Source organism: Eretmochelys imbricata, chromosome 2 (genome assembly GCF_965152235.1).
Source record: "Eretmochelys imbricata isolate rEreImb1 chromosome 2, rEreImb1.hap1, whole genome shotgun sequence".
Lineage (NCBI taxonomy): Eukaryota > Metazoa > Chordata > Testudines > Cheloniidae > Eretmochelys > Eretmochelys imbricata.
The window spans coordinates 52,677,054-52,701,315 of NC_135573.1; the positions used below are offsets into that span (position 1 = coordinate 52,677,054).

The 24,262-nt window shown below is 45.0% G+C and overlaps 1 protein-coding gene across 2 annotated transcripts; it reads left to right on the forward strand.

The window, feature by feature from the left end:
- The first annotated feature begins 18,238 nt into the window (after nucleotides 1–18,238).
- Nucleotides 18,239–22,092, forward strand: HEY1 (hes related family bHLH transcription factor with YRPW motif 1). Of its 2 annotated transcripts, none has more exons than XM_077808952.1 (5): nucleotides 18,239–18,286; nucleotides 18,864–18,939; nucleotides 19,045–19,128; nucleotides 19,319–19,400; nucleotides 20,286–22,092. In XM_077808952.1, exons 1-5 carry the CDS (start codon nucleotides 18,246–18,248, stop codon nucleotides 20,867–20,869), a joined length of 867 nt encoding a protein of 288 aa, XP_077665078.1. In that variant the 5' UTR covers nucleotides 18,239–18,245; the 3' UTR covers nucleotides 20,870–22,092. The 2 variants fall into 2 exon arrangements, with proteins under 2 accessions (XP_077665078.1, XP_077665077.1); XM_077808951.1 differs by lacking the exon at nucleotides 18,239–18,286 and adding an exon at nucleotides 18,480–18,571.
- The last annotated feature ends 2,170 nt before the right edge of the window (nucleotides 22,093–24,262 follow it).

A 24,262-nucleotide genomic window follows, 5' to 3' on the forward strand; every position in this document is an offset into this window, starting at 1 on the left:
AGGTACAAAATATTGAGCAAGCACCAGACTTCACTTGCTAATACATGAACCTTTCACGCAAAACAGTTTCGAATTAAAGATATGATTTTCATCCCTATATTTGAAAATGACAAATCAAAAATCCTAACAATTTCTACAAAGCTTACACTTAAAACACCATAAACCCAACAAGTTTTGCTTCCTATAGTGTAAAAGTTCCCTTACTCTCAGAAACAATCTGCACATCTAGGATTACCTCACTAATCTGTTTGTGATGGGTTCCCCCCCGGGTGGCAGGCTATAGATAGACCGCTCCTGGTCCTACACTCCCACCAGCATTTGCACAGGCAGAGACACACCCAGCTGCAGTTACATGCAGGGTGACCAGCCACAGCATGAACCAACAATAGAGAGGCTACAGCTAAGATATCACCAGATATCAGTCTAGGACCCCAGAGCTGTACTGCCTTGCCTTGACCGAAACCCTGACCAGTATGAATTTATTACCGAGTTCATCCCTCCCTCAATGTGGAGAGGAATATGCAACAAGCCTGTGTTAAACCAGGCTGCGATTTTTCCCCAGACACTTCACTTAAAGGTGCACTGTTTTAGATTAAAATAATTTTATTAACTACGACAAGATAGATTGTAAGTGATTATAAGTGATAGCAAACAGATCAAAGCAGATTACTTAGTAAATAAACAAAACCACAAACTAAGCCTAAGATACTAGAAAGGTTGGATATGAATGAGCAGTTTCTCACCCTGACTAATGATACAAGCAAGCTTGAAGATTCTCAAGGCACAAGGTGCACTTGCTTTGCAGCTTGGGCTCCCCACCCCCGTTCCAAGTCCTTTTCTTTTGGAGCTTCTCTCAGGTGTTGAGTTGTGGGGAAGTGAAGAACCACAGCTGAGGTCACTCCCTGCCTTATGTAGCTTTTCCATATGGTGGGAACCCTTTGTTTCAAACTTGGTTCCCAGACCAGTTTGTGGAAAAATACAGATGCCCAAATTGGAGATCAGAGTCATGTGATCTGGTCACATGCCCTTGCAGAGTCATAGCAGCTGTTACTTACAGGCTGTCTGGAGCATTCTCAGGAAGGCTCAGAAAGTGTGGAGAAGAGTCTCCTAAGGCCTACTGTTTCCCCTGATGGTCCATTACCTTGAATAGGCCCTTCCCAACCAGCTGTCTAGACTGGAAGCATTTTGCCTAGTGGGTGTTACCTAGATATAACCACATTTGAAATACAGATACATAGTCAATATTCATAACTTCAGATCCAAAAGGGATACATGCATACAAATAGGATAGTCATATTCAGCAAATCATAACTTTACCAATGACACCTTATATGACTCACCTTGTACAAAATGCATCATAATTATGCCATAATCATATCATAATAATATTACTATGACGAATATGGAGTGCAGTGTCTCACAGTGTACATACTTAGACCTAGTCTATATTACAGGATTAGGTTGATGCAAGCTGCCTGGCATCTATCTAGCTGTTGAAGTGTCTTCACTTGAATTTGGCTCCTGCTGATGTATGTGCGTCTGTATGCTGATTTAGTAACACCCCCTCCACAAGCGGTGTAGAATCCCGGTCACCGTAATTAGGTCAACGCAGCGTTGGTGTAGACACTGCGTTGCTTAAGTTGACTGTTGCTGACTTTCAGGCGTCATCCCACAATACAATCGATAACAAGCGCTCTTGGTGCACTGCCAACACAAAGAGCCAAGTGTGTACACACACACAATTGATTTAATAACTGCAGTGACTGTATGCTGACTTAAGTTCGGTTGACATAATTTTGTAGTTTAGACATGGCCTTAGGGGCTCATCACTGTAGTGTCTGAGGGCCTTCCAAGACTTTAAGAGTAGAAATAATAACAATCTCTCTCTCTCCTCTCTCTCCCTCCATTGTCCTTCTAAGTCTATGGGGGAAATAGCTCAATTTGTTTATGGGGAATTTTTGTTTATGGACATTTGTGTGTGAGTGGATGTACTGACCTTCATGTATACGTGAATAAAGAACTTATTGAGGGAAAGGCAAAATGAATAAATTAGCTTTGCATTTAATTCTCAGATTGGTTGGGTCTGTTGTTATTCTGATGTGCTGTGGGAATCAAAGTAATCGTCACAGTCTAGGTCCAGCTCCTGCGAAAGTACAGTCTCCTGCACTCATCTGCCTCCCCCTGTTGGTTGACAGTTGCATTGTTCTAGTACAGAGGTGGGCAAACTACGGTCCACGGGCCACATCCGGCCCGTGGGACCCTCCTCCCCGGCCCCTGAGCTCCTGGCCCGGGAGGCTAGTCCCCAGCCCTCCCCTGCTGTTACCCCTCCCACACAGCCTCAGTGCATGGCGCTGGGCGGCTGGGCAGAGCAGCTGCAGAGCCGCGGCCTGACCCAGTGCTCTGGGCGGTGCAACTGTAGTGCCACCAGCCACCGGTGCTCCAGGCAGCACGGTAAGGGGGCAGGGGGAGCTGGATAGAGGGCAGGGGAGTTCAGGGTGGTGGTCGGGGGTGTGGATAGGGGTCGGGGCGGTCAGAGGGTGGGGAACGGGGGGTTGGATAGGGCAGGGATCCCAGGGGGGCAGTCAGGAATGAGTGGGGGGGGGTGGATGGGGCGGCAGGGGGCAGTCAGGGGGGTGGTCAGGGAACAGGGAAGAGGGGGATTGCATGGAGCAGGAGTTCCGGGGGAGCTGTCAGCGGGCGAGAAGCGGGGGGGTCAGATAGGAGGCGGGGGCTAGGCCACGCCTGGCTGTTTGGGGAGACACAGCCTCCCCTAACCGGCCCTCCATACAATTTTCGTATCCACACATACGATGTGGCCCTCAGGCCAAAAAGTTTGCCCACCCCTGTTCTAGTAGAACACAGTTGTGGGAAATCATAGTCATGGAGAGACTGGAGTTCTCTCGGGTAGCTCATGGAGGGCTTTGAAAGAGGCCGTGACCTGGACTCTGTATTCATTGAGGAACCAGTGCAAAGAGCAGAGTACCAAAGTGATGTGTTCACAGAGACTCACATTACTAAGCAGATGGCTTCAGCTTTTTGTCCAAGTTGGAGCTTTTTCAAGGCATGTGGCTTCATTCTGAGATATAAATAATGAGCTGCAATAATCAACAGCTATAAATTCATACCGTTCGAGAAGGTCTTGATTAAAGCTTGTGATTGTTATGGGCTTGGTAGCACGGTGAGTTGGTTTCCTAGATTTATTTTCCCCTTCTGATCTAGTTTACTTGTGCACATATGTTGGTGGTCTCAATAAGTCCTTAATGGACATTGGAATGCATCACAACCACTATTCCCTCTGGTACAACCTTGCCTGATAAGCACTCTCTCTGAGTGGCCAATGGCTGGCCTAGTGGGGGGATCACAAATCATAACTGGTGTCACTGGAAAACCAGCTAGGCAAAATGTTACAGATTGTAGACTATTATTATTACCATTATTACATTATAACTTTTGTACGTGGCTTTTTTTTTTTTTTTTTTTAGACAGAGAGAAAACAGGTTTTCATTTCAATAAAGTTTCTAGCCCTTTGCATTGAAGAGAAAAACCTTCCCTTGAACTCTTGCCCTGTAAGGGGAGCTTTGTTGCAAACTACTCTGGGAGTATTTTACCAATCAAGGCTGCCAAAGAAACAAACACTTAGCTGAGTCAAGGATCATTTAACAGTATTATTGATGTTGAACCCTCCTGTGCCAATACCCTCTCTATTTTTTCAGCATGACTTCTCCTTTTGTCCACCTGTTCCCCAAGCAGGACTTTCTGCTGCATATCATAGGTTGGAAATAAAGTGACATTTTTCTTGCCCTGTCCCTTGTTGGTACTTTTCCACATTAGCAACGTGTCACCCTGCCTCTAAGCCAGAAGTTATCAAACTGTGGTCTATGGACTGCTGGAGGTCTGCAGAGAGCTGGCTGGTCACATGGTGCTTGATGTTCTTCTTCGTTTCTAGAACCTAATTCCATTAAAAGGTAGCTTAAATGCATATTTACCTAGTATTATGTTCCTGTGTATGCAATTGTCATTGCTACAGGAATGCAATGTGTTTTCAAATGGGAGGAGAGCTGGTCTGTGGGATCACACATGGGAAGGATATACGAAATAATATGAGTTTGAGAACCTCTCCTCTGAGGGTTTTAACAGTTCTTATGGCCAGAACTCTGGGCTTCTTGGCCAGACTACATCTCCTAGGATGCCATGTGATCCCCATGTGATCCCCTTTCTAACTGAGCTACATGATGCATCAGGGGAGAGGTAGTCTGGCCAGCAAGCCTGCTCACAGGAAAGAAGAGGGGCATGAAACAACCCAGCTATAACTTCCATGACTTTATGCAATTCCCATGAGTCAATGTGGCACCATAAGAGATGCAGTTTAATGTTGAATGGACTCAAAATGAAAAGTTTCACCATTTCCAAATTGAAATGTTTTGGAACTTTTGTTCCATGAAAATTTTCAATATTTCAACCTTTTGTCCCAATTCAGGACCAAAAAAAAAAAAAAGTTGAAATATTGGAATTTCCCATGGGATGCAGATTCTGACTTTCACCTAGCTCTAATCCCTCAAATAATCAGAAAGATCCATGTTGTCAGGTTTCCACTGACTTTCAGTATGACTGATATGCATTAGCAGAGTTGCACAGGTAACCATATGCAGTGCCTACCTGCTCTGTGCCTGAATCTAACTGTCTTATGATTTCATGGGGTTTAAATGTTTAATGGGGGAGGAGGGGAACTGAACAACTTGCTTCTCCAAATGAATTACCTGCTGCAAGTAGCGTGAACCCTTTGCCATGTTAAAAAGTTTACAGAACAGTTTTGGTGTAAATATATGAGATATTAATACTGAATCTAAATAACTCCGGGATTGCTACATCACCTGTGCAGTTACAAAACACTTCAGAACACTCATGGTTATGACAACATGCTGTGTAGTCTGTAGAACTGTTTATTGCTATGGAACCAAGGCTCCTATCAAATAAATTTCATTTTATCTTAACACTCAGGACACTGCCATCACTCGGGCTGAATTCTTGCTTGACTTTGACCAAAAACATTCTACAATCTTTACTTCTCAGCCAAGGGCTCTCAATCTGTGGGTCACGAACAAGTGTCAGAGGGTCATGAGCACCCAGCCTTTCCCATATTGCTAAATGGGAAGGGGGTCCTGGCTATATGGAAAGGGACACAGGATGGAAAAGGTTAAAAACTAGTTCTATGCCATTTCAGAGCTGGTGAACTGCCCGCCCTAAACTGCTAGTGAAATAATTGATGGAAACTACAAGCAAACTATGGACTATGTTCTTCCCTCTGTGTTTGCACCAAACTGCTGTCAAGAGGTGTACTTGCTGAATGAAGGTAAAAGACGGTCCTACATCTTCTACCATATCTGAGTAGATAATCAATTTTCCCTATGATAGGCTTGGGGCCTGCCCAGCTCAGAAAATGCCTCTCTCCCCATCTGATTCCGACAAAGCTGTGATCAGAAGAGGCACTCAAGCTGTATTGCCCTTAGTTTAAGTGAGAGGGAATCTCTGATAAGTTGGTCTCCAGGGGAGGTCATTAATGCTGGAATTCACTTCCCTCTTGTTTTGCCAGAACCCAGACCTTTAACTTTCAGAGCACACTGCAAAGCCCATCTTTTTTCCTGGACAGTGGAAGTAGGATTGCCACCCGTCTGGGTTTTATCAGTTGAAAAGAGGACCTGGCAACTCTAAATGGCACCCCAACCAAAAGTCTGGTTACCACGGTGTGTGGGGAAGCTCCAGGTCATTAACCTGCTCCACTGGGGCTACCTCCTACCTCCAGGCAGGCTCCTTGAGACAATCCAGTGAGTGACAGGGGAGGGGGCAGAGGGGTTTTCAACGGGCGTGGAGCCTTGAGGGAAGAGGCAGAAGAGGGGCAGGGTCTGGGGCGGGGAGAGGCAGAGAAGAGGGTGTGGACTGGAGAAAGAGATGGAGCAGGGGCAGGGCCTTGGGAGGAAGAGGCTGAGCAAGGGTGGTGCCTTGGGGGTCCAGTCACCAACAATTAGAAAGGTGGCAATCCTAGTTGGAAATGAGATGATAAAAGCGGTCATTATAGACCTATTCCTTTGGGCACAGACTATTACATGCTGCATGGGCAGAGCCTCGGGTGCTACAAACTGGCATAGCGCTATTGAGGGCATTGGAGCTACATTAGTTGTGAAAAATGTAGGGTCGGGTCCGCAGCTGGTGTCAGTCAGGGACTCAATTCCCTGTCATGGCAGGGACCTCAGGCACTGGTGGCACCTTAGTCTCTTGTTCTCTGCTTCTGGCACACAACAGCTTGATCTCCTGAGGACTAAAATGCTGCAGTTTCACTGAAATAATTGGGCTCAGCTTAAGGGTGTTTGGTGAAATGTAATGGCAGGAAGTCAGATGATATCATCTGTTGGTCCCTTCAGGCCTTCAACTGTATGAAACTATTAAATCTGTGGAGCTGTTCTGAGGTCAGTGGAGCTATGTCAGTTTACAAGAGCTGAGACTCTGGCCCCATGTTTTGGGCCACCCGTGATATAGCATCTAATGACTACGGTTTGACTCCATGCATCTGAAGAAGTGGGGTTTTTTACCCACAAAAGCGTATGCCCGAATATATCTGTTCGTCTTTAAGGTGCCACCGGGCTCCTCGTTGTTTCTGTGGCTACAGACTAACATGGCTACCCCCTCTGATCTGTGATTTGTTGATTGTCCAATCAGTGTATATTTTAAATTTCCAAAAGCGCCTACTTGTATGGATGGGGGCTTCAATTCGAAATCCAAGAAAATAAATAATAAACTTCTATTAAAACCATACACCTAGACACAACCAGGCCATGGGAGCAGGACTGGCTGTCCAACCCGAAGAGGACTAAGAGACTGCCCTGACTTGCCTAATTTCCTTCCCTCTTTTCTGATTGCATGCTGTGGCATGAGCTTGCTTTCTCCCAGCTAAGAAAACAGAGTTATTTTCCTATGAACAGACTAAAAAAACCCACCGCCCTTTTCAAATAGTCCTTTTCACCTATTTGGTCCACCGAAAGAGAATATTTTGAAAATGCACTTTGCTAAAATAAGCCCAGAGGGTTTTTGAGTATGTTGTTTTGTTTTATCTGGCAATAAAGTCTATGCTGCTTCTGGGCACTCGTGTGCGCTTGACAATCCACACTTCTTCTCTCTGTCCTGGGAGGGCAAAGGCAGGAGGGGGAGAAGGGAAGGGCCGAAAGTACAGCCGAGAATTGTTCAGATTGCCTAGATCTCTCCAGGAAGTGATCTTTCTGCTTTTACTCCAGACACACGCCTCCCAGCTAGCCGGCAGCTCTAACTAATTAGCACACGTGATGGGAATAGGAAACAAAGCCCCAACAATAGTAGCGTGGGAACGCAGAGTAAACTGCAATTACATCGCCCCCACCCCTCCAAAAAGAAAAAAAAATTAAATAACTAAATAAAAGCCGGCGACAATAAAACCAACAGCATGGGAAGCGACACAAACCGCGCTGGGCAGGGGTGAAGATCAGTGCTTGCTGGCCGAGGAACAGCCGCTGTTATTTCCATTCCATACTTCAAGTACATTGAGGCTGCTTCTTTCCCTTTTGTTCAGGGTTGGGGCACAACAGAAAAATGTGTTTGGGGAATTTCAGCACTTGCCAGGTCATGGGGGAGGTCAGGCCACTTTTGTTGGGAGAGAGGCGGAAGAAGAAAGAGGGCAATCAAATATCCTCCTGGAGACAGCTTACAAGCACATGTCCCATGCTGTCAGGATGATAAGCTCCAGTGTGACACTTGCAGCTTGTTGTCTTGGTGCCAAGCTGAATACATTTGGTATATGTTAAATATGTGAGAAGTGGCCACCACTTCCCCAGCGGATCACAGCTTTTAGACCTATTATAAGGGAGCTATTGTGTGGGATTAAACACATTTGCTGTGGTTAAGCACTCCTAGTTTGTGCCTTTCCCCCACTTCCTTTACAGCAATATTATTAATCATGACTATCTAGGTATTTATGCAGAGCCCATCACCGTGGCATCTGAGCACTCAGAATGTAATAGATCAATAGGCACATAATAATGACACTTTGGTTTTGTAACAAGTAAACACACAGGGACTGAGTCTTGTTTTAGCTATACCACTGTAAATCAGGAGTAAGGCCTTGTCTCCATGGAGGCAACTGAGGGGCATAGCCAGTCCAAAATAAACTCCTGCGTATGGACACTCTTTTAGAATACAAGGAATTTTATTCCAGAATAATTACTAGCTCACAAAAGCTTATGCTCAAATAAATTTGTTAGTCTCTAAGGTGCCACAAGTCCTCCTTTTCTTTTTGTGGATACAGACTAACATGGGTGCTACTCTGAAACCCTATTATTCTGGAATGAATTCACTTTTATTTCAGACCACAGTGTCCACATGAGGAGTTATTCCGGAATAATGATGCTGGTCGATTTCCTCATATAGACAAGCCCTAACTTCACTGAAGTCAAAGTTACACCGGTTTAAAAATGGTATAAGAAAGGTTGGAATCAGTCCTTTTGACTGGCCACATGCTTTAATTCTCAACATACATAATTTTCAGTGTGCTGACTTCATTTTTGTGGTACCTTTAAAATAAAACTGCTTTTACACCCATAAATTTGGACAAAAGAATTTTGTGCCGACAATCTCAACACAGCTGTTTCTATATCCTTAGATTAGTCTAACAAAAAGTTCCTTAAAAATACAGCAGTCATCAGGGATGAAGATCTGGCCCAGTTTTGGCAAAATCTGGCTGACATTTTGATTTGCATTGTTTGTGTTTATTGTAGTGTTGTCCCATCTTAAAGATATAAGGGAAGGGCAAGAGATATTTGTTGGTCATAGGATCTGATTTTTTATGTTCTCTCTGCAGAAGATGGCTTAGTGGTCTAGGTCCTGACTTTCAAATGTTCAGACTCTGTGGAATCATTCATTCAAAGAGTCAAACCCAGCCGTTTATTTTTCAAAAGTAGACAGAGTTACTTTGCCAGTTCTCTAAGATAAAATCTTAACCAAGGTCCTGGCTGCTGTGTAAATTCCCCTGGCAAGCGAAGGGATTAGCTCTGGTTTCGTAGGCTGAAATTTCCCTCAGTACCCCATGTGCAGTGTGCTGTACAGTGGTGGTTTTCCTGGCTACTGCCATCCACCTCAGACGTGACTGTACTTCAGTGGGACTGAATGTATGTAGTTAATTAAGTGGTTAAAGTTCTTTCAGCATGAAAGATGATGCTACATAAATGTGAGTTATCTTAAGGATAAACCTAAATACAAGTTACCCCACATGTGCATGCATCTTACACCTGATCTGCAAAATGCCTAGTTCTTCCTGTACAGGGCCTCTCTGTGCAACAGTGATCAGAGATTAGTATCTTCAAAACGGTAATAAAATATTACTATGATTTGCTTTGTCCCAAACTTTGTTTTCCAACAGCTAGAGTGTATGCTCAAGTTTCACTTTTATTCTTACCAAATGAATTTTTGTTGTAGGGAAGTTGCTCATAAACCCACATATACTATTTCTGTTTATACGTTTGAACAGAGATTGCCAAAAAGGCAGGTTTTCCCTATTAAATATCAGAAATTTAAACAGTGGTTTGCATTAATGGCAGTAGGTGTGGGAGCTGCTTTCCATCCTAACCACTTAGTCAGAAATGACTAATACTTATTTTTGTCAACGCTGCATCTTAATAGCAAAGAAAACTCAAAAAAGATTTTACACTGTAAACTCTTTGGAGCAGGCTGTCGTCTTACATGCCTGTACACCACCTAACAAATTTTGGACACTACTGTGTTACAAGTAATCATGCGGAAGAGCATCGTGAAGATTAGATAGACCTTTCCTTGGTGAAGGAATCTTAGGGGCCCTAGCTTGAGGTCACAAGAACAAGGAAGTTCCTGGTGAATAGTTCTGCTCTGTTCCACTGTGTCAAAGTATTGCAAGAGTCTGAAAAAGATGTTTCATCTAATAGACTTTTCAGGAAACGGACATCAAAGAAAAACTGCAAAAATCTGGGCGAAATTATATATAGAACACAGATAGACTGCATCATGTTACATAGCAATCTGCCATACAATCAGCCTTGGACAATAATGCCAAATGAACAAAGGATTAAAAAAAAATCTCTGAACATGGTGAAGCTGTATCCTGGGCAGATTGTACACATACCTCAGGGCATTGTCTCCTTATATAGTTTGGCAACACTTCATGGAGCTGTCTTGCCAATAAAGTATTATTGAACTGAAATCATTATGTGATCTTGTAATATCAAGGTATATTTACATACAAATAAATGATTAAAAAGTGTGTTGGTGTTGCAGCTCAAACACTGAAAAGTTAGGAAATTCCAGAATTAAGGTTGCTTATGCAACCTTAGTTCAGATCCCTTGTGCATATATTTGCATTATGATACAATTGTGAGTCACACGATCACATAGTGTTTTTCCATAAAACCTCCACCTCATTCAGTGTGGATGATTGTCCAGGGATGAATCAGGACTGTGTAATAAAAGAGGCTGTTGTCTGTAGGCCCCCTGCCTCATTAGTGGCAGAAGTGGGAAGTTGTATGGTGGATATGGCAGGGAATTGCAGGAAGTCATAGAGCTTAGAATGTCATAGAATATTAGGGTTGGAAGGGACCTCAGAAGATCATCTATGAAAGGATGGTCTGGTGGGTGAAGGTGTGAGTATGTGTAATTATGTAGCACAAACACCATGCTTCACTGTGCAGGTGCTGTAATAGTTTAGGACAGAGTTTTTATGAAAGCAGTTATTGTACATCTGTACCAGGTTGCATCTCTTCCTCCCATTTAAAAATAGCCATATAAACAAAGCTATTTCTTATTGTGATGTGTTCACATTCACAGTAAGTATATCTCTGAAAACTTGTGTAACATGTTGAAATTAAAGTTAAAAAAAATGCAGAAAAATCTCAGTCATGTCTTCCCTTTAAAAACAGTTGAGACATTCATGGCTAATCTGTAAACCCCTTCATTAATCACACTGGTGAACAATTACACAAGTATTGAAATGAAATGGGACAATCTATTTGAGTAAGAATCTCATCTGTTTTAAGAACGTACAGATCTCATTCCCACTGTATCTGAAAACCTTAAATCTTTAACATATTTATCCTCAACACCCCCAGGAAGGAGCAAAGTATTCATCCTGGTTTTACAGATGCATTGCACTGATACAGTCCTGTTTGAAACAGGATTATGTTAACAGGCACTAGGCACTTTTAGTTCTTACTAGCAGGCTCTACCCAGGGAGGTTAGAGAGCTACACAAATCACAGCCCTGTAGGCTGGACTCTGTAGTGCCATGTAGATAAGCCCTACATGAAGTTTGTCACAGAGCAGGGAATTTCACCTTGGTCTTCCAGCTTTAAGGCTCCTGGCCTAAATCACAGAATCAGCTTTCCTCTGCAGCCTAGTTGCTCACCAATATGACTTCACAGTCTAGCCCAGATATGTTTTTGCAAATGAGTTGAAGAATTGGAGCATAGTATAGGACAAATCCAAAGACTATATAAATTTTTTGAAATCCTCTAGGAAAAAAATAGTCTGGACTGCTGACTTAAGATGCCAATAACACTGTTCTTACTTAACCGTGTTAAACCACCTTACCAAAATAAGATTTAAAATCCATTTAGTAGCAAAGGCTTTATTTCACAGGATTTGTGCTTACAATGAGGACTTTAATGTGAAAGTTTATCCCAATCCTTGGCCAATGTGGAGATAATGTTGAATTTAAAAACATCTTGATGAATCGGACATTACTAATTGCATTTTAATTTAGCACTTATACCTTACTGTAGTATCAATTGTTCCAACCAATACATGGCCTGGCCCTAGACAGAAGGTACATGACAGAACTTGGGGTCCATCAAAATTAGCATATCCAAATTGAAATGCTAGATCCAAACTCTTGAACTTGGGGGAAGTGTTGGTCACTGCTCAAGCTCATCTCTGTTAAAAATGACAAATTCAGAGCCCTGCTTAAAGTGCATGCTAAATTCTGCCAACCCCTTTTTGAATGCTTCTATTGATTTTCAACCAGTTACCTTGATCCCAGGAAAGCATTTTTAAATAGCGAGACTTGTACTGAAAACGAACATATTCAAGAATGAAATACGTAAAGAAAAATGCAGGATTCAGAGCAGTAAACTCTGGAAACGCTGGTGCTGTGGTTCAGTAAGTTCTTGGTGGGAGGGATAAGGTTTTCAACTCGCTCCAGCATGAGTGCCAGAGCCACTAGTTGAATTGGGAAAAGTAACCATAGCAACAGTGAATTTCCGGGACTCAGTATGACAGGTTGACGGGGATTACTCTTCAAAGCAGTTGCTCCCTTGGGAGAGAAGACTTAAAGGGAGGGGTTTGGAGTTAATTTAGTGCACACACTAGAACAAGGGTCAGCCGTGGCAGGTCTCTGCTGAAGGGAAACCTACAGCAGCAATAAACAACTCCCTTTCAGTGTTATTTTGACTAGTATCGAAATAGCCTAAGGAAGCATAAAACAGAGAAGAATGGTGGAAAAGTACACAAAAAAAATCACACAGACTCACTCAGAATGATAATTATGAGCAAGAATTCTTAGACATGTCAGGCCAGATCCTTGGGCTTGCCATGGCAGCTTTGCGACCGCTCCTGTTTTACTGCCTCTAGTGTAATGGGTGATCCAGGGAGAAAGGGGGTGTGGCTGGACCCCCTCTGTGCTTCAGTAGTCCCTGGCTCTTGGAACTGCCCCTTGGGGACAAGGGCAAATATTAGACCAAACCTGAGAACCAGTCTGATGGCAACATCAGAGGGACATAAAAGTGATTTTTGAAAGTTATTTCGCTCCTTGATTCTCCTGATCCTGCGCTCAGCTGCAGTGGATGATCTTTCTAGACCAACACATCTTTTAACATTTCTTATCTTACGATAGCAGCTGATAGTCACCTGCAATTACTCACACACAGGCCTACCTACACACTGACGGTCTACTTCTGTACATCATTTTTGGGAAATCAGTAACTGGGAAAATTCTGAAGTATCTCTGGAAGTTGTCTGGCTTCCTTAGTCAATGAGAGGAAGTAGGCATGAAGAGTAAGACTGTATGTTGAAAATCCTTCTGGAAATCTCTGCAAGTAAAATAGATTACTTAACATGAATTTATTTCTAACACTCCTTTAAAAAGTGCAAAGGAGACATCTTTGTTATGAAATAATCACCTGCAAATCAGTCTGAAACTCCTCATTCCCTAGCACAAGTCAGATGTGTAACCCGGAGCCAAAACAGAGTATATTTATACGTGCCTTATATTGCATTTGCATTTTTAAAGCTTAAATGGCCAAACACATTTCTATCTTTGTTTAAAGCCCAATCTGCTTCTAAGCTCGTAAAAGCAAAATGCACGGACAGAGAATGTTTATGATTTATAAATGCTTGAAAAATTGATTTAATGGAAAAGCTGACCCAAACTTAACTTTAGCATCACAAAAGAGGCAGATTAATTAAAAAAACATTTCTTGGGAATAGGTGCTTCCTATCTTATTCCAAAGGCTGGTTGCAGGCAACTGCAGGATCTTTCTATCTGCTAAACTGCAACTGTTGGCTGTGCCATTACTGGCTTTTATCTCTTTGGCTCCAGTTCCTTTCACTCTGCCAGAAGCCCCTTCCAAAAACGTTATTGTTGCATTTAACAATAATATGGGCAACTCAATGAAATGTACATTGTGAAGTTGTGTGCATAGCTTAAGTTAAAACAAATGGGATGCTTAAAGCAAACAGGCTAGTGGATGGAGCAGAGGAGCAGCCTTGGGGAAAGCTAGGTTTCCTGGTGCTGCCTTACTGTGGGATGGTAGGCACCCCCCCTTAATTTTTTTTGTGACTAAGTTCCCCATCTGTGAACTCAAAACTATCCACCTAGTAAAGGACCCTTATTTGAAAGGCCTTGTGTAAATTAAGTATTTTTTGTACTACCGTAGCATTTAGGAGCCCCACTCATGGACCAAGATCCCATTGTGATTGGTCCATCAATAGTTATTAGCCAGGAGGAGTAGAGATGGTGTCCCTAGCCTCTGCTTGCCAAAAGCTGGGAATCGGCGACAGGGGATGGACCCCTTGATAATTACCTGTTCCATTCTTTCCCTCTGGGGCACGTGGCATTGGCCAGGGTCGGAAGACAGGATACTGGGTTAGATGGACCTTTGGTCTGACTCAGTATGGCTGTTCTTATGTGCTGTACAAACAGAACACAAAGTTGATCTCTGTCCCCAGGAGCTTACAGTCTAAGACAAGAGAGAAAAGATGGCTCCGGATGACAGGAGAACACAAGGAACCAGAGAGCCTCATAGGCTGTGGGCTTGGCACACCAGCAGCCAGTTGTCAAGCCTTTTGTTTGTAGAAATCAGGGCAAGGGCAGTTTTGATGAGGAACTGGAGGGAGGCTAATGAGGTGCTTCTGCAGATTTTTGGCGTCAGGCGCCCAACCAGTGTTTTCCCCAGGAATTGATATGGGGGTGTGTGTTCAAATTTCTGGGGGAGAGGGGGTTCAGGGCTGATGAGGGGTGAGACCGTGAGGGTGAAGGTGGGCTTTATGGCACCATGGTAAAAATTGAAAAGTGTTTCATGACAATTTTATTAGATTTTAAAATCATCACATAAATTAAAGTTGGCTACTCAAGCCTTCTATGAAGCACTACATCTACAATCCTTCTTGGTTTCCTGTTATAATTTTGCACAACTCTATTAGTGAACTTCTTGAATGCAATGCATCCATCTGTGGTGGCTTCTCGTGTGTCCGGTACTTCCATTCCTTCAACTGATATGCTCATTAGTTCATTCACATGATCAGGCAGAAGGCAACTTCTTTCAAAACACAAAAGTCTATTCAATGATGAAAAAGAACGCTCAACTGTAGCTGTTGTGAGTGGGAGTAGCAAGAGATGAATTCCTACTTCTTTCAGCCCAGGAAACATAGCATAAAGATCAGGTCGAGACACTAGTGATGATAAAAAAGAAGTTGAAGTCAAATCTTGATTCATTCGTCATATGATATTCCACTCTGTGTTCAAATCCTCTGTTCTGCCCTGAGCACATGGCAGCCCCATTGCTGGTAGTGCCTCACTCCACCCAACTGTCAGTGTTTTATAAGACAGGGATCTGTAAAAGCTACGTAGAGGTTGAGTAGAATCTAGAAGTGGCTGTTGTAGATTTTTAAGAATCAAGTCTGTGTACTTTTTCAGTTGTCTTAAACACTTCTTGTCCTCTTCACTTAAGGATTCAATATAAATGCCTTCATTAGTCAACTTCTGGACTGAAGTCTTTGCTTCTTCCAGTACTTTTTCAATGGATAGCTCTCTGATGGATCCAAACGTAGCTTCTATTGCTGGACAAAGATCCACTACTGTTGTAGCAGATGCCTGGATGGCATTGTTTAATGACCCAAGTGGTTTCAACAGTAGACTTACAAGAGAATGAATGGTTTTAGAGTAGCAGCCGTGTTAGTCTGTATTCGCAAAAAGAAAAGGAGTATTAGTGGCAATAGTCTTCTCTGAACGTAGTAGCAAAAGTAATCCACCAGCCTCACTACTTAGATCCATCCCATCTTGGCAGATACTTTCCAAAGCCAGTAAGAATGGCTAGAGTAATTTTATGACAACAGCCAAGGATCACTCATGAGAAAGCCAGAGGGTTTTCCCAGATTGGACTAATCTGAACTTCAGTCCTAGTGTATCTTCTATATTTTCCAAGATATTCAGTCTTTTTGGACTCTTGCTGAAAAAAAGCATATAATGAAGACATTAAATTTATAGCTTTTTAAATGTCTTTTGAAGAGTCTGCAGCTCGTACTAGCGCTAGTTGTGTAGTAGATGGCCTCTGCAGTGTGTATAGGAGAGATTAGGGTTACACTTTTCTCTGAGCAAAGCTTGTACTCCACCACGTCTTCCAGAGAAGTCTGCAGCTCCATCAAATGCACAAGCAGCCATCTGTCTGGGGTCCAACTGACAAGCATTTAACTCTTCTAAGATGTGGGTTGTCACAGATGCAGCCAATCTGTCTTCTATAACTTGAACATCTAGAAATTCATGTACTGGCCTACCACTGACATCACGATAACGTACACAAGGACTTAATGCTTGATGACCATTTGCACTGGTGCATTCATCAGCCAGGTATGCAAATTTTTTGAATGTGGTGAGAGTTCTTCACTTTTCAACTGTTGAGTCTTTCACTGTTACACCACATGCGTCTAGCCAGTCAGTTGAGTTTCTTGCAGAAAGACAGTGAGCATTTGCTGGTCTTGTTTGGAACTAGTGTTCAACTTCAGGATGAACAAGTGACAATGCACTTAACATTGGCCTCCAGTTTGCAGTGTGTGGTGTCTCTTGCTTAAACAGAAAGTATGATGCCACAGCCATGTTTGTTCACATGAACTGTGTTGTGTCTCCAGCATTCTTAACAGCCTCATTAACTCACTGGTTTTATCCTTGGTCAGTGGAGACTCAGAGTTCAGAGGTGCTTTCACATTAGTACACCTCCCAGGTGGGGGGCAAGAAGGCACCTTGCTCGTTCCTCCAGCTGCTCACTGTTCGCTCTGGCCACTGTTGTTCATTGTGCCACCATTCACTCCATTGCTCTGTTGCCAATGGCACTGCACCATCACCTTCTGCTGCCACCTGCCACTAGGACCTCTGCAAGTCAGACTCTTGAGGTTCCACCCAGCTCTCAGTGATTTCAGCTGAGCTCTCAGTGGGGGAACCTCACTGCTAGTGCAGACTGGGTCATCTCTTCCACAGAAACACTGTCCCACAGCAGGTCTAAGCACTTAGACCTGATTATCAGTGATTTTAGCTGTAGTGGTCACTTAACACAACAAAAAACTATCTATGGAGTCTAATCAGCTCCATCTTTAAACAGTGGAGAGGGGCAGGTCAAATCGTACTTGTGGCTCAGGCAGCCCATCAAGCAAAACACCTGCCCCCACCCTCTCTCGATGCCCTAAACCAACACAGGCTAAGTACAGTTCTACTGCCCTTTACTCATACAATAAGAACAACACCCCTCCCCCCCAGTGATTTGTAACCCAACCCCAGCCAAAATCTATCACTTGGGCAACACAGCTCTGTTTGCTGGATACCTGGGTAGATTAGGTGTGAACGTAAACACAGTCTAGTCCTGAAGCCTTTCCCACCAGCCCAAGCTTTGAGGGAGAGCTCATTTAGACTTTGTTTCCAAACCATAATTTGAAATTATTAGGTTGGCCAACATCACCGAAATGAATGCTCTGACATGGTCATAAAAAAACAACAGCTGTATAAGGAAGCTAGTGTATGTTCGTACTTTTCAAATCTATTATACTTTTCCAGATACACTTACTTTATGATACCCTGTATATGCTTTTAAAAAGTGTGTATTAACGTTTCAAGTTCAATTCAAATTTCCAAACAATCACTAAATTGGCAACACTGCATGTAACTAGTTCACAGAACTTGGGGGGGGGGGGTGTTAGGGAAATTCACGGGGGCGGGGGCATGTAAGGAAACCCCTGCGCCCAGCATGAGGGCCAGGGTGGGAAAGGGCAGGGAGGCGCTCGGTTGCCAGTGCGCCGCAGCCAGCAATGGAGGCTGGGCTGACGGGCGGGGCGACGGGTCACGACAGTAGCGAGCCAGCGCCCCCCGCTGTGAAGGGCCCGGGACGCGAAGGGAGCCTTGGCCCACGGGGTGACACGATCTCACGGAGCGGCTCCGCTCCCAGGGCTGGGGGCGGCACAGAGCCCGGCCGGAGATAAGGGAACCGAGACGCCGGCGGGGGCTGGCAGGGCGGACCGGGCAGCCGGGCTCCCCGCGCGGAGGGCGGCCCAGCCCATAGCCCGAGCGCAGCCGCCGCAGGCCCTGCCTGCCCCCCGGCCGGGGGAGGCTCACACGCGGCGGCCGCCGCTGCCGCACGCACCGCCCAGCGCCGCAGCCGGCCGCGATTGGCCGCCAGCCGGGCACCGAGCAACTTTCCCACGGCCGCTAGGCCACGCGCGCGCGGCTCCGCCAGCGCCTGACTGGCCTCCGGCCCAGCCAATCGCGCACCGACGGGGGCGGGCTCCGAACGCGGCCATGTGTCGCTCCAAGCAGCTCCACCCCCAAGCTGCTCCGGAGCAAGGGAAGGGGGCGAGTCACTGACCAGCCTCCCCGCCAGCGGCTATTGGCTGCAACCGGCGGCGCGTCCGCCAATCAGGAGAGCGGGGCCAGCGAGTGGCTACAATGTGATGTCTGTGGCCGGCGGCGCCTGGCCTCCCCCCTCCCGCGGGTAAGAGGCGAGGCGTGGGAACGGGATGGGGGAGACGGAGCTGGCGGAGCCAGAGGTCGAGCGGCAGCGGGGCGCGCACTGAGCCAGCCAGCAAGCCAGCCCGGGCCCGATCCCTGCCTCCCTCCCGCCCGCCCCCCTGCAGCCTCCCCTGCCCGGCGGCGGCGGCGGCGGCAGCAGCAGCAGCAGCAGCAGCATGAAGCGGGCGCACCCCGAGTACAGCTCCTCTGACAGCGAGGAGCTGGACGAGCCCGTCGAGGTGGAGAAGGAGAGCGCGGACGAGAATGGGTGAGGAGGGGAGCGGGGGCGCTGTGCCCCCGGGGGCATGGGGTGCGTGGGCCGGGGGAGGCGCCCGTTCGCGGCGATCCTCGGGGGAGCGGCACCCGGGGTGTGCTCTGTGCCCGCCGCGGGTAGGCAGGCTCCCTGCCCTGGCGGCTCGCACCTTTGCCTCCCGGAGTCCCCGCGCGGAGCCACCTCCGCCCACGCGTTGTTATTATGGGAGCGGCTGCGCTGATCCTTCCTTACAGCCCCGTTTCTCTCACTCCCGGCATCTGCGCTAACTGTTTGTGATTCATTTCAGAAACTTGAGTTCAGCTCCCGGTTCAATGTCTCCATCCACCACCTCCCAGATCCTGGCCAGGAAAAGGCGCAGAGGGGTGAGTCCCCGTTCACGAACTACTGATACCCTCCCAGGGTCAAGCTGCTTTGCCCCAGCGTGCCTTTTGCATTCAACGCTGAAAACTTGTCTGTTTTACTCATAGATCATCGAGAAACGTCGCCGGGATCGAATCAATAACAGCTTGTCGGAGCTGAGGAGACTGGTGCCAAGTGCTTTTGAAAAGCAGGTAATTCACAATGGGCTCTGACTATAATTAGTGCATAGGTGACTGGGTCACAAGGACTGCAGACTAGAAGTGGTGCTGCATCTTACCCTTTTATAGTTTATTTTGCACTATTTCTGCCAAATTCTTTTAGATCTTCTAAAAATTGACCTATTCTACCCCCTCTCCTCTCTTGCGCTCTCTCTTTTTCAAGGGATCAGCCAAACTGGAAAAAGCTGAAATTTTGCAGATGACTGTGGATCACCTGAAAATGTTGCATACAGCAGGAGGCAAAGGTAATCTTTTATCTGACAACAGATTCAATAGTTCTGAACAAACCGTGATTACAGCGACAAAGTTGAAGTCAGACCAAGCAGCACCCTGAGCCGTAACTGAATGTCCCACAAACTTGTCATCTGCATGCAGTGGGAGGAGAAATCAAATGGAAATATGTGTATACACGACTGGGAAATTCAGTATTTCCTCTTACATGGAACATTGTATAGTCTATTTACTGTTCTATGTTAAGTGCAGATTATGTTGTCGTAGACTATAGGTAGACTCTGTTGAGAAAATGATTTGTTATCCAAGTTTCTGTAAGGTTATGGCAGCACTGTGAAGTGAAGTAACTTTCAGCCACTGAAGAGAAACACAAGCTTTTTCTCAACCCCCCAGCCTAAAACAAGTGGTCTATGTGGGATCTTTTTGGCTGTTTAATGTTTTAGGTTGAAATGGGTAGTGGAGGAGCTAACACAAATGCGAATGTATAAATTGATATTTGAGGACCGACAGCTAGTCTGTGAAAGTGGCCTGTGATAAGTTACATGTGTGTGACTAATGAATTTCACTGTTCAGTGGCTTTGTGTCCATTGATGTAGCTAGCATTGGAAAATACATCTCTCCTCTTTGTGCGTTCTTTGCTGGTAGTGTGAAGTTTCAGCTTATACGTGCCAGTCTGCGACTGGTCCTGGGACTCGCTGCATCACAACACAGATACTATAAAAGAAAAACTTGTTAGACCATAGAAGAGTTTTTGGAAGCCATTCTGTGGTTGGGGAAAACTGCAACTATATAACCGTCACACTCAAGTGAAATGTACTTGTAGGGAGTGTGGAGGATGCAGAGTAGTCAGTGACTAAAAACGGTATTTTAAGACTCCACTCTTTGTTCCTTTTTCTTAGGCTATTTTGATGCCCACGCTCTTGCTATGGACTATCGGAGTTTAGGATTTCGAGAGTGCCTGGCTGAAGTAGTCCGGTACCTTAGTATTATTGAGGGTCTGGATACTTCTGATCCTCTTCGAGTTCGACTGGTGTCTCACCTCAATAATTATGCCTCTCAACGGGAAGCAGCAAGTAGTGCCCACACCGGCATTGGACATATTCCTTGGGGCAGTGCCTTTGGACATCATCCTCACATCTCTCACCCGTTGTTATTGCCTCAGAATGGGCACAGTAATTCCAGTACCACAACGTCTTCTACAGAACCACATCACCAGAGCAGAATTGCTGCTCCACATGCTGAAACTTCTTCACTGAGACTGCCCCCTAATGGCAGCATTGGACCAGTGCTTCCTGTGGTCACCTCTACTTCCAAACTATCTCCTCCTCTGCTGTCCTCCATGGCATCTTTGTCTGCGTTCCCCTTTTCATTTGGTTCGTTCCATTTGCTGTCACCTAATGTACTCAGTCCATCCACACCAGCACAGTCGGCAAACCTTGGCAAGCCCTACAGACCGTGGGGGACTGAGATTGGAGCCTTTTAAGAACTAATAGTTTAGCGCAGGGTGAGGGAAGCCTAAAAACTCAGCTGAGCTGGTTTTATTGCCAACTTCAATTTTAAGTTCTTAAGTAACTGAGACAAAGGTACAGTTCAAGCTTAACAAAGTTTGTCTAAAAACTGAAGTGCTTGGGTTTTTTACATTTTTGTATTAGCAGATTTAAAAAAAAAATGAATTGCTGAAGTTTGTCCAAAAATAAAATCACACTAGTGGATGTTAACACTTGTGATAGGTTTATGCTGAGTGTTTAACTCCCTTTGTAAACAATTTGTCTCAAATGATTCCATTTTGCCTCAGAACATTGGACCCTTTTTTAACGTTTAGTGTATTTTTGTCTATTATTGTTAGTGACAGCTTATTTTTAGTTTTAATTTTTCAAAACCGCTATTCTCAGCATTAACATAAATTGTGTTTTTGTTAATATTTTGACATTAAGATGTTCTATAAGGAAATATTCTTTTGTAAACTGTATTCTGAGTTTTATATCTCTGAACAAAGCGTTGACAAATCAGATTGACCAGGCTTATCACAGAAAAGGAATTCTGTGTCCCAGAGGCTGGGTGGGTTTGGTGATCTTGTCCTAGTCCTAGTCTTATCCTAGTGGACATTTATCACAACTCAGAACCACTGCATTATTTCTTTTGGCATAAGGAGGGCCAGTTTTTTGCTCAAGAGTAAACTACTACTAGAATAGCAAAGGTGCTACCGATCAAGTGTGAATTGCATTGGTGTTGATTTAGGTGGGGTCATGGGGGAGAGAGACCAACACCTTACACCACTTTACTGGCCAGAGCCAATGCTAAACACCCTTTCAATTGTGTGGGGTCAGAACCTGATCTTGGTTACAATGGAGTACCCTAAATTTCTACTTGGGTAACTGATTTCACCCTAGGAGCTTCAAATTTGCACCTAAAATAAATTGTGGCGGTATTTAAATAGCAAAAGGAATGGTACAGTGGAAACCCATTCCGGGCATAAGCTTGTTTTATAACAAATGTATTCTCTTAACTGATCAGTTTTCTATTGTATTTTACTCTGAGATGCACCCAGAGGTGATTCCTCATATTTTACAAGGGCTCTGCTGCATTCTTGTATATATTCTGGTTGGGTTTCATGAGACTCTCATTTTGAACAGTTTTATTCTGTCAAGAGGTATTCTTTATTGGGCTCCACTGAATTGGGTTTGGTCGCTTTTGTATTTGTGGCTAAATAAAGGAGAAAGAACAAACTATTTTGAATGACATTTTTGTCTGATATGTCAGTGGGGAATCCTGTAGCCACGGGTACCATCTGAGAGGTGGCAGAATTACTACTTGTTCTTTCTGTGACATATACTTAACATCACTGTGCAACTATGTCTTAAATGTTACTGCATACTTTTCTACTACGGTTCAGGTCACAGAGTAGTGCTATGTCTCAGAATAAGGCCATGTTTCAGAATCAAGCTTAAAAAGTGAGTATTAAGATTACTTTTTTGCTTTTCACATGCTTGCCAGTCCAAGGAGGATAAGGTGAAAGACACCAACATCCGTGCTAGAGAGAAGGGTGAAGTTGCACTGCACATGCTGGTAAAGGCCATTTAAATTATTTAAGATTTTTTTTTTTTAAGTTAGCATTGGGAACCTGTTGATGCTGCCTCACACATGAATTTTGTTTTGCCCAAACATCTATGTGAGCTCATAAAATAGGTGAGTTCTGCAGATAAAATTCAAGTTCATTTTACATCCTATGTGGTTGTACAGCATTTAGCATGATGGAACTCTGACACTGATTGGTGCCTGTGTGTGTTACTACAATATTAATAATACTGTGCAGCTGGCTCACACATACTGAACTTAATAGTATGATGGCACGTGTGTAAAATACTTCCCTAAAGCAGTACGAACAGAGACATGACCTGGGGCGCCTGGTTTTCTGTAGCACTCTGGAAGTCTGCACCTGTAGAACTTAAGGATTTCTCCTCCAGGTACCTTAATTCTTCTCTGTGCATTTGATTTTATAGAGTAATTCTATCTTCAGATGGCTTATCTTTGTTCCAACTTAACTCTGCCAGAATAGAGCCAGAGTGCCTGGCCCCTTGGGAGCAGAGTATTTTGTTTTAAAAAGGACTCTCTGTCTAATATTGGAGTGGCATTAACTGGAGCCTGAGGGATATCTTGGGTCCCTTAGTTGAAAGGAGCATTGCCCTGAGGTTGGGAATAGTTAATATGGGAGGGAAATCAGGTATATAACCTCATTCTGTTCTTCTAGGTTGGAGAAAATTGTTGCCAGTCATGAAGGTAGGAAAAGCAAAACTGAACATTAGTGCTAGAAGTATGTCAACGTGGGGGGAGGGATAGCTCAGTGGTTTGAGCATTGGCCTGCTAAACCCAGGGTTGTGAGTTCAATCCTTGAGGGGGCCATTTGGGGATATGGGGCAAAAATTGGGGCTTGGTCCTGCTTTGAGCAGAGGGTTGGACTAGATGACCTCCTGAGGTCCCTTCCAACCCTGATATTCTATGATATCACAGTGGAGAAATTATAGAATATAGAGTGTCTATAAACATATTAAATAAAAGGCTATAAAAGTCAGATCCCAGTTTCTCTTTCAGATTTATATTGTCACTCATATAATTATGTTCCTGTTTGTTTGGTACTAAACTAACACATCTCTATCTAAGGGACAGCCAGAGTGCACACATCTGCTCTTTCGTAAAGTTTAAAGGCTTTCTAAACCACAAAGCTGCTAAGCCTCAGTGATTGTTTCCTTCACATCCAAATGTTTTTGCCCATCTTTAAATTGCTGGCTCTCCTGCGGGGGTGAGGGCTGCAGGGTTCAGGGTGTGGGAGGGGGCTCTGGACTGGGGCAGAGGGTTGGTGTGTGGGAGGGCGTCAGAGGTCTGGGCTGCGGGTGCAGGCTCTAGGGTGGGGCTGGGGATGAGGTGTTCAGGGTGCAAGAAGGGGCTCCATGTTGGGGGGGCTCAGAGCTGGGGTAGGGGATTGGAGTGTGGGGTTTGGGCGCGGGCTTACCTCAGGCGGCTCCCCGTCAGCAGCGCAGCAGGGGTGCTAAGGCAGGCTTCCTGTCTGTCCTGGCACTGCAGACTGCGCTGTGCCCCAGAAGCAGCCAGTGGCAAGTCTGGCTCCTAGGCAGAGGTGTGCAAGTGGCTCCGTGTGGCTCTCGCCCACAGACACCGCCCCCTCCAGCTCCCATTGTTCAGGAACTGGCCAACGGGAGTGTGGATCCCGTGCTCGGGGTGGGGGCAGCACACGGAGCCCATGGCCCCGCCGCCTAGGAGCCGGACCTGCTGCTGGCTGCTTCTGGGGCACAGCGCAGTGTCAGAACAGGTAGGGACTAGCCTGCCTTAGCTGGGCAGCACCACCAATGGAACTTTTAATGGC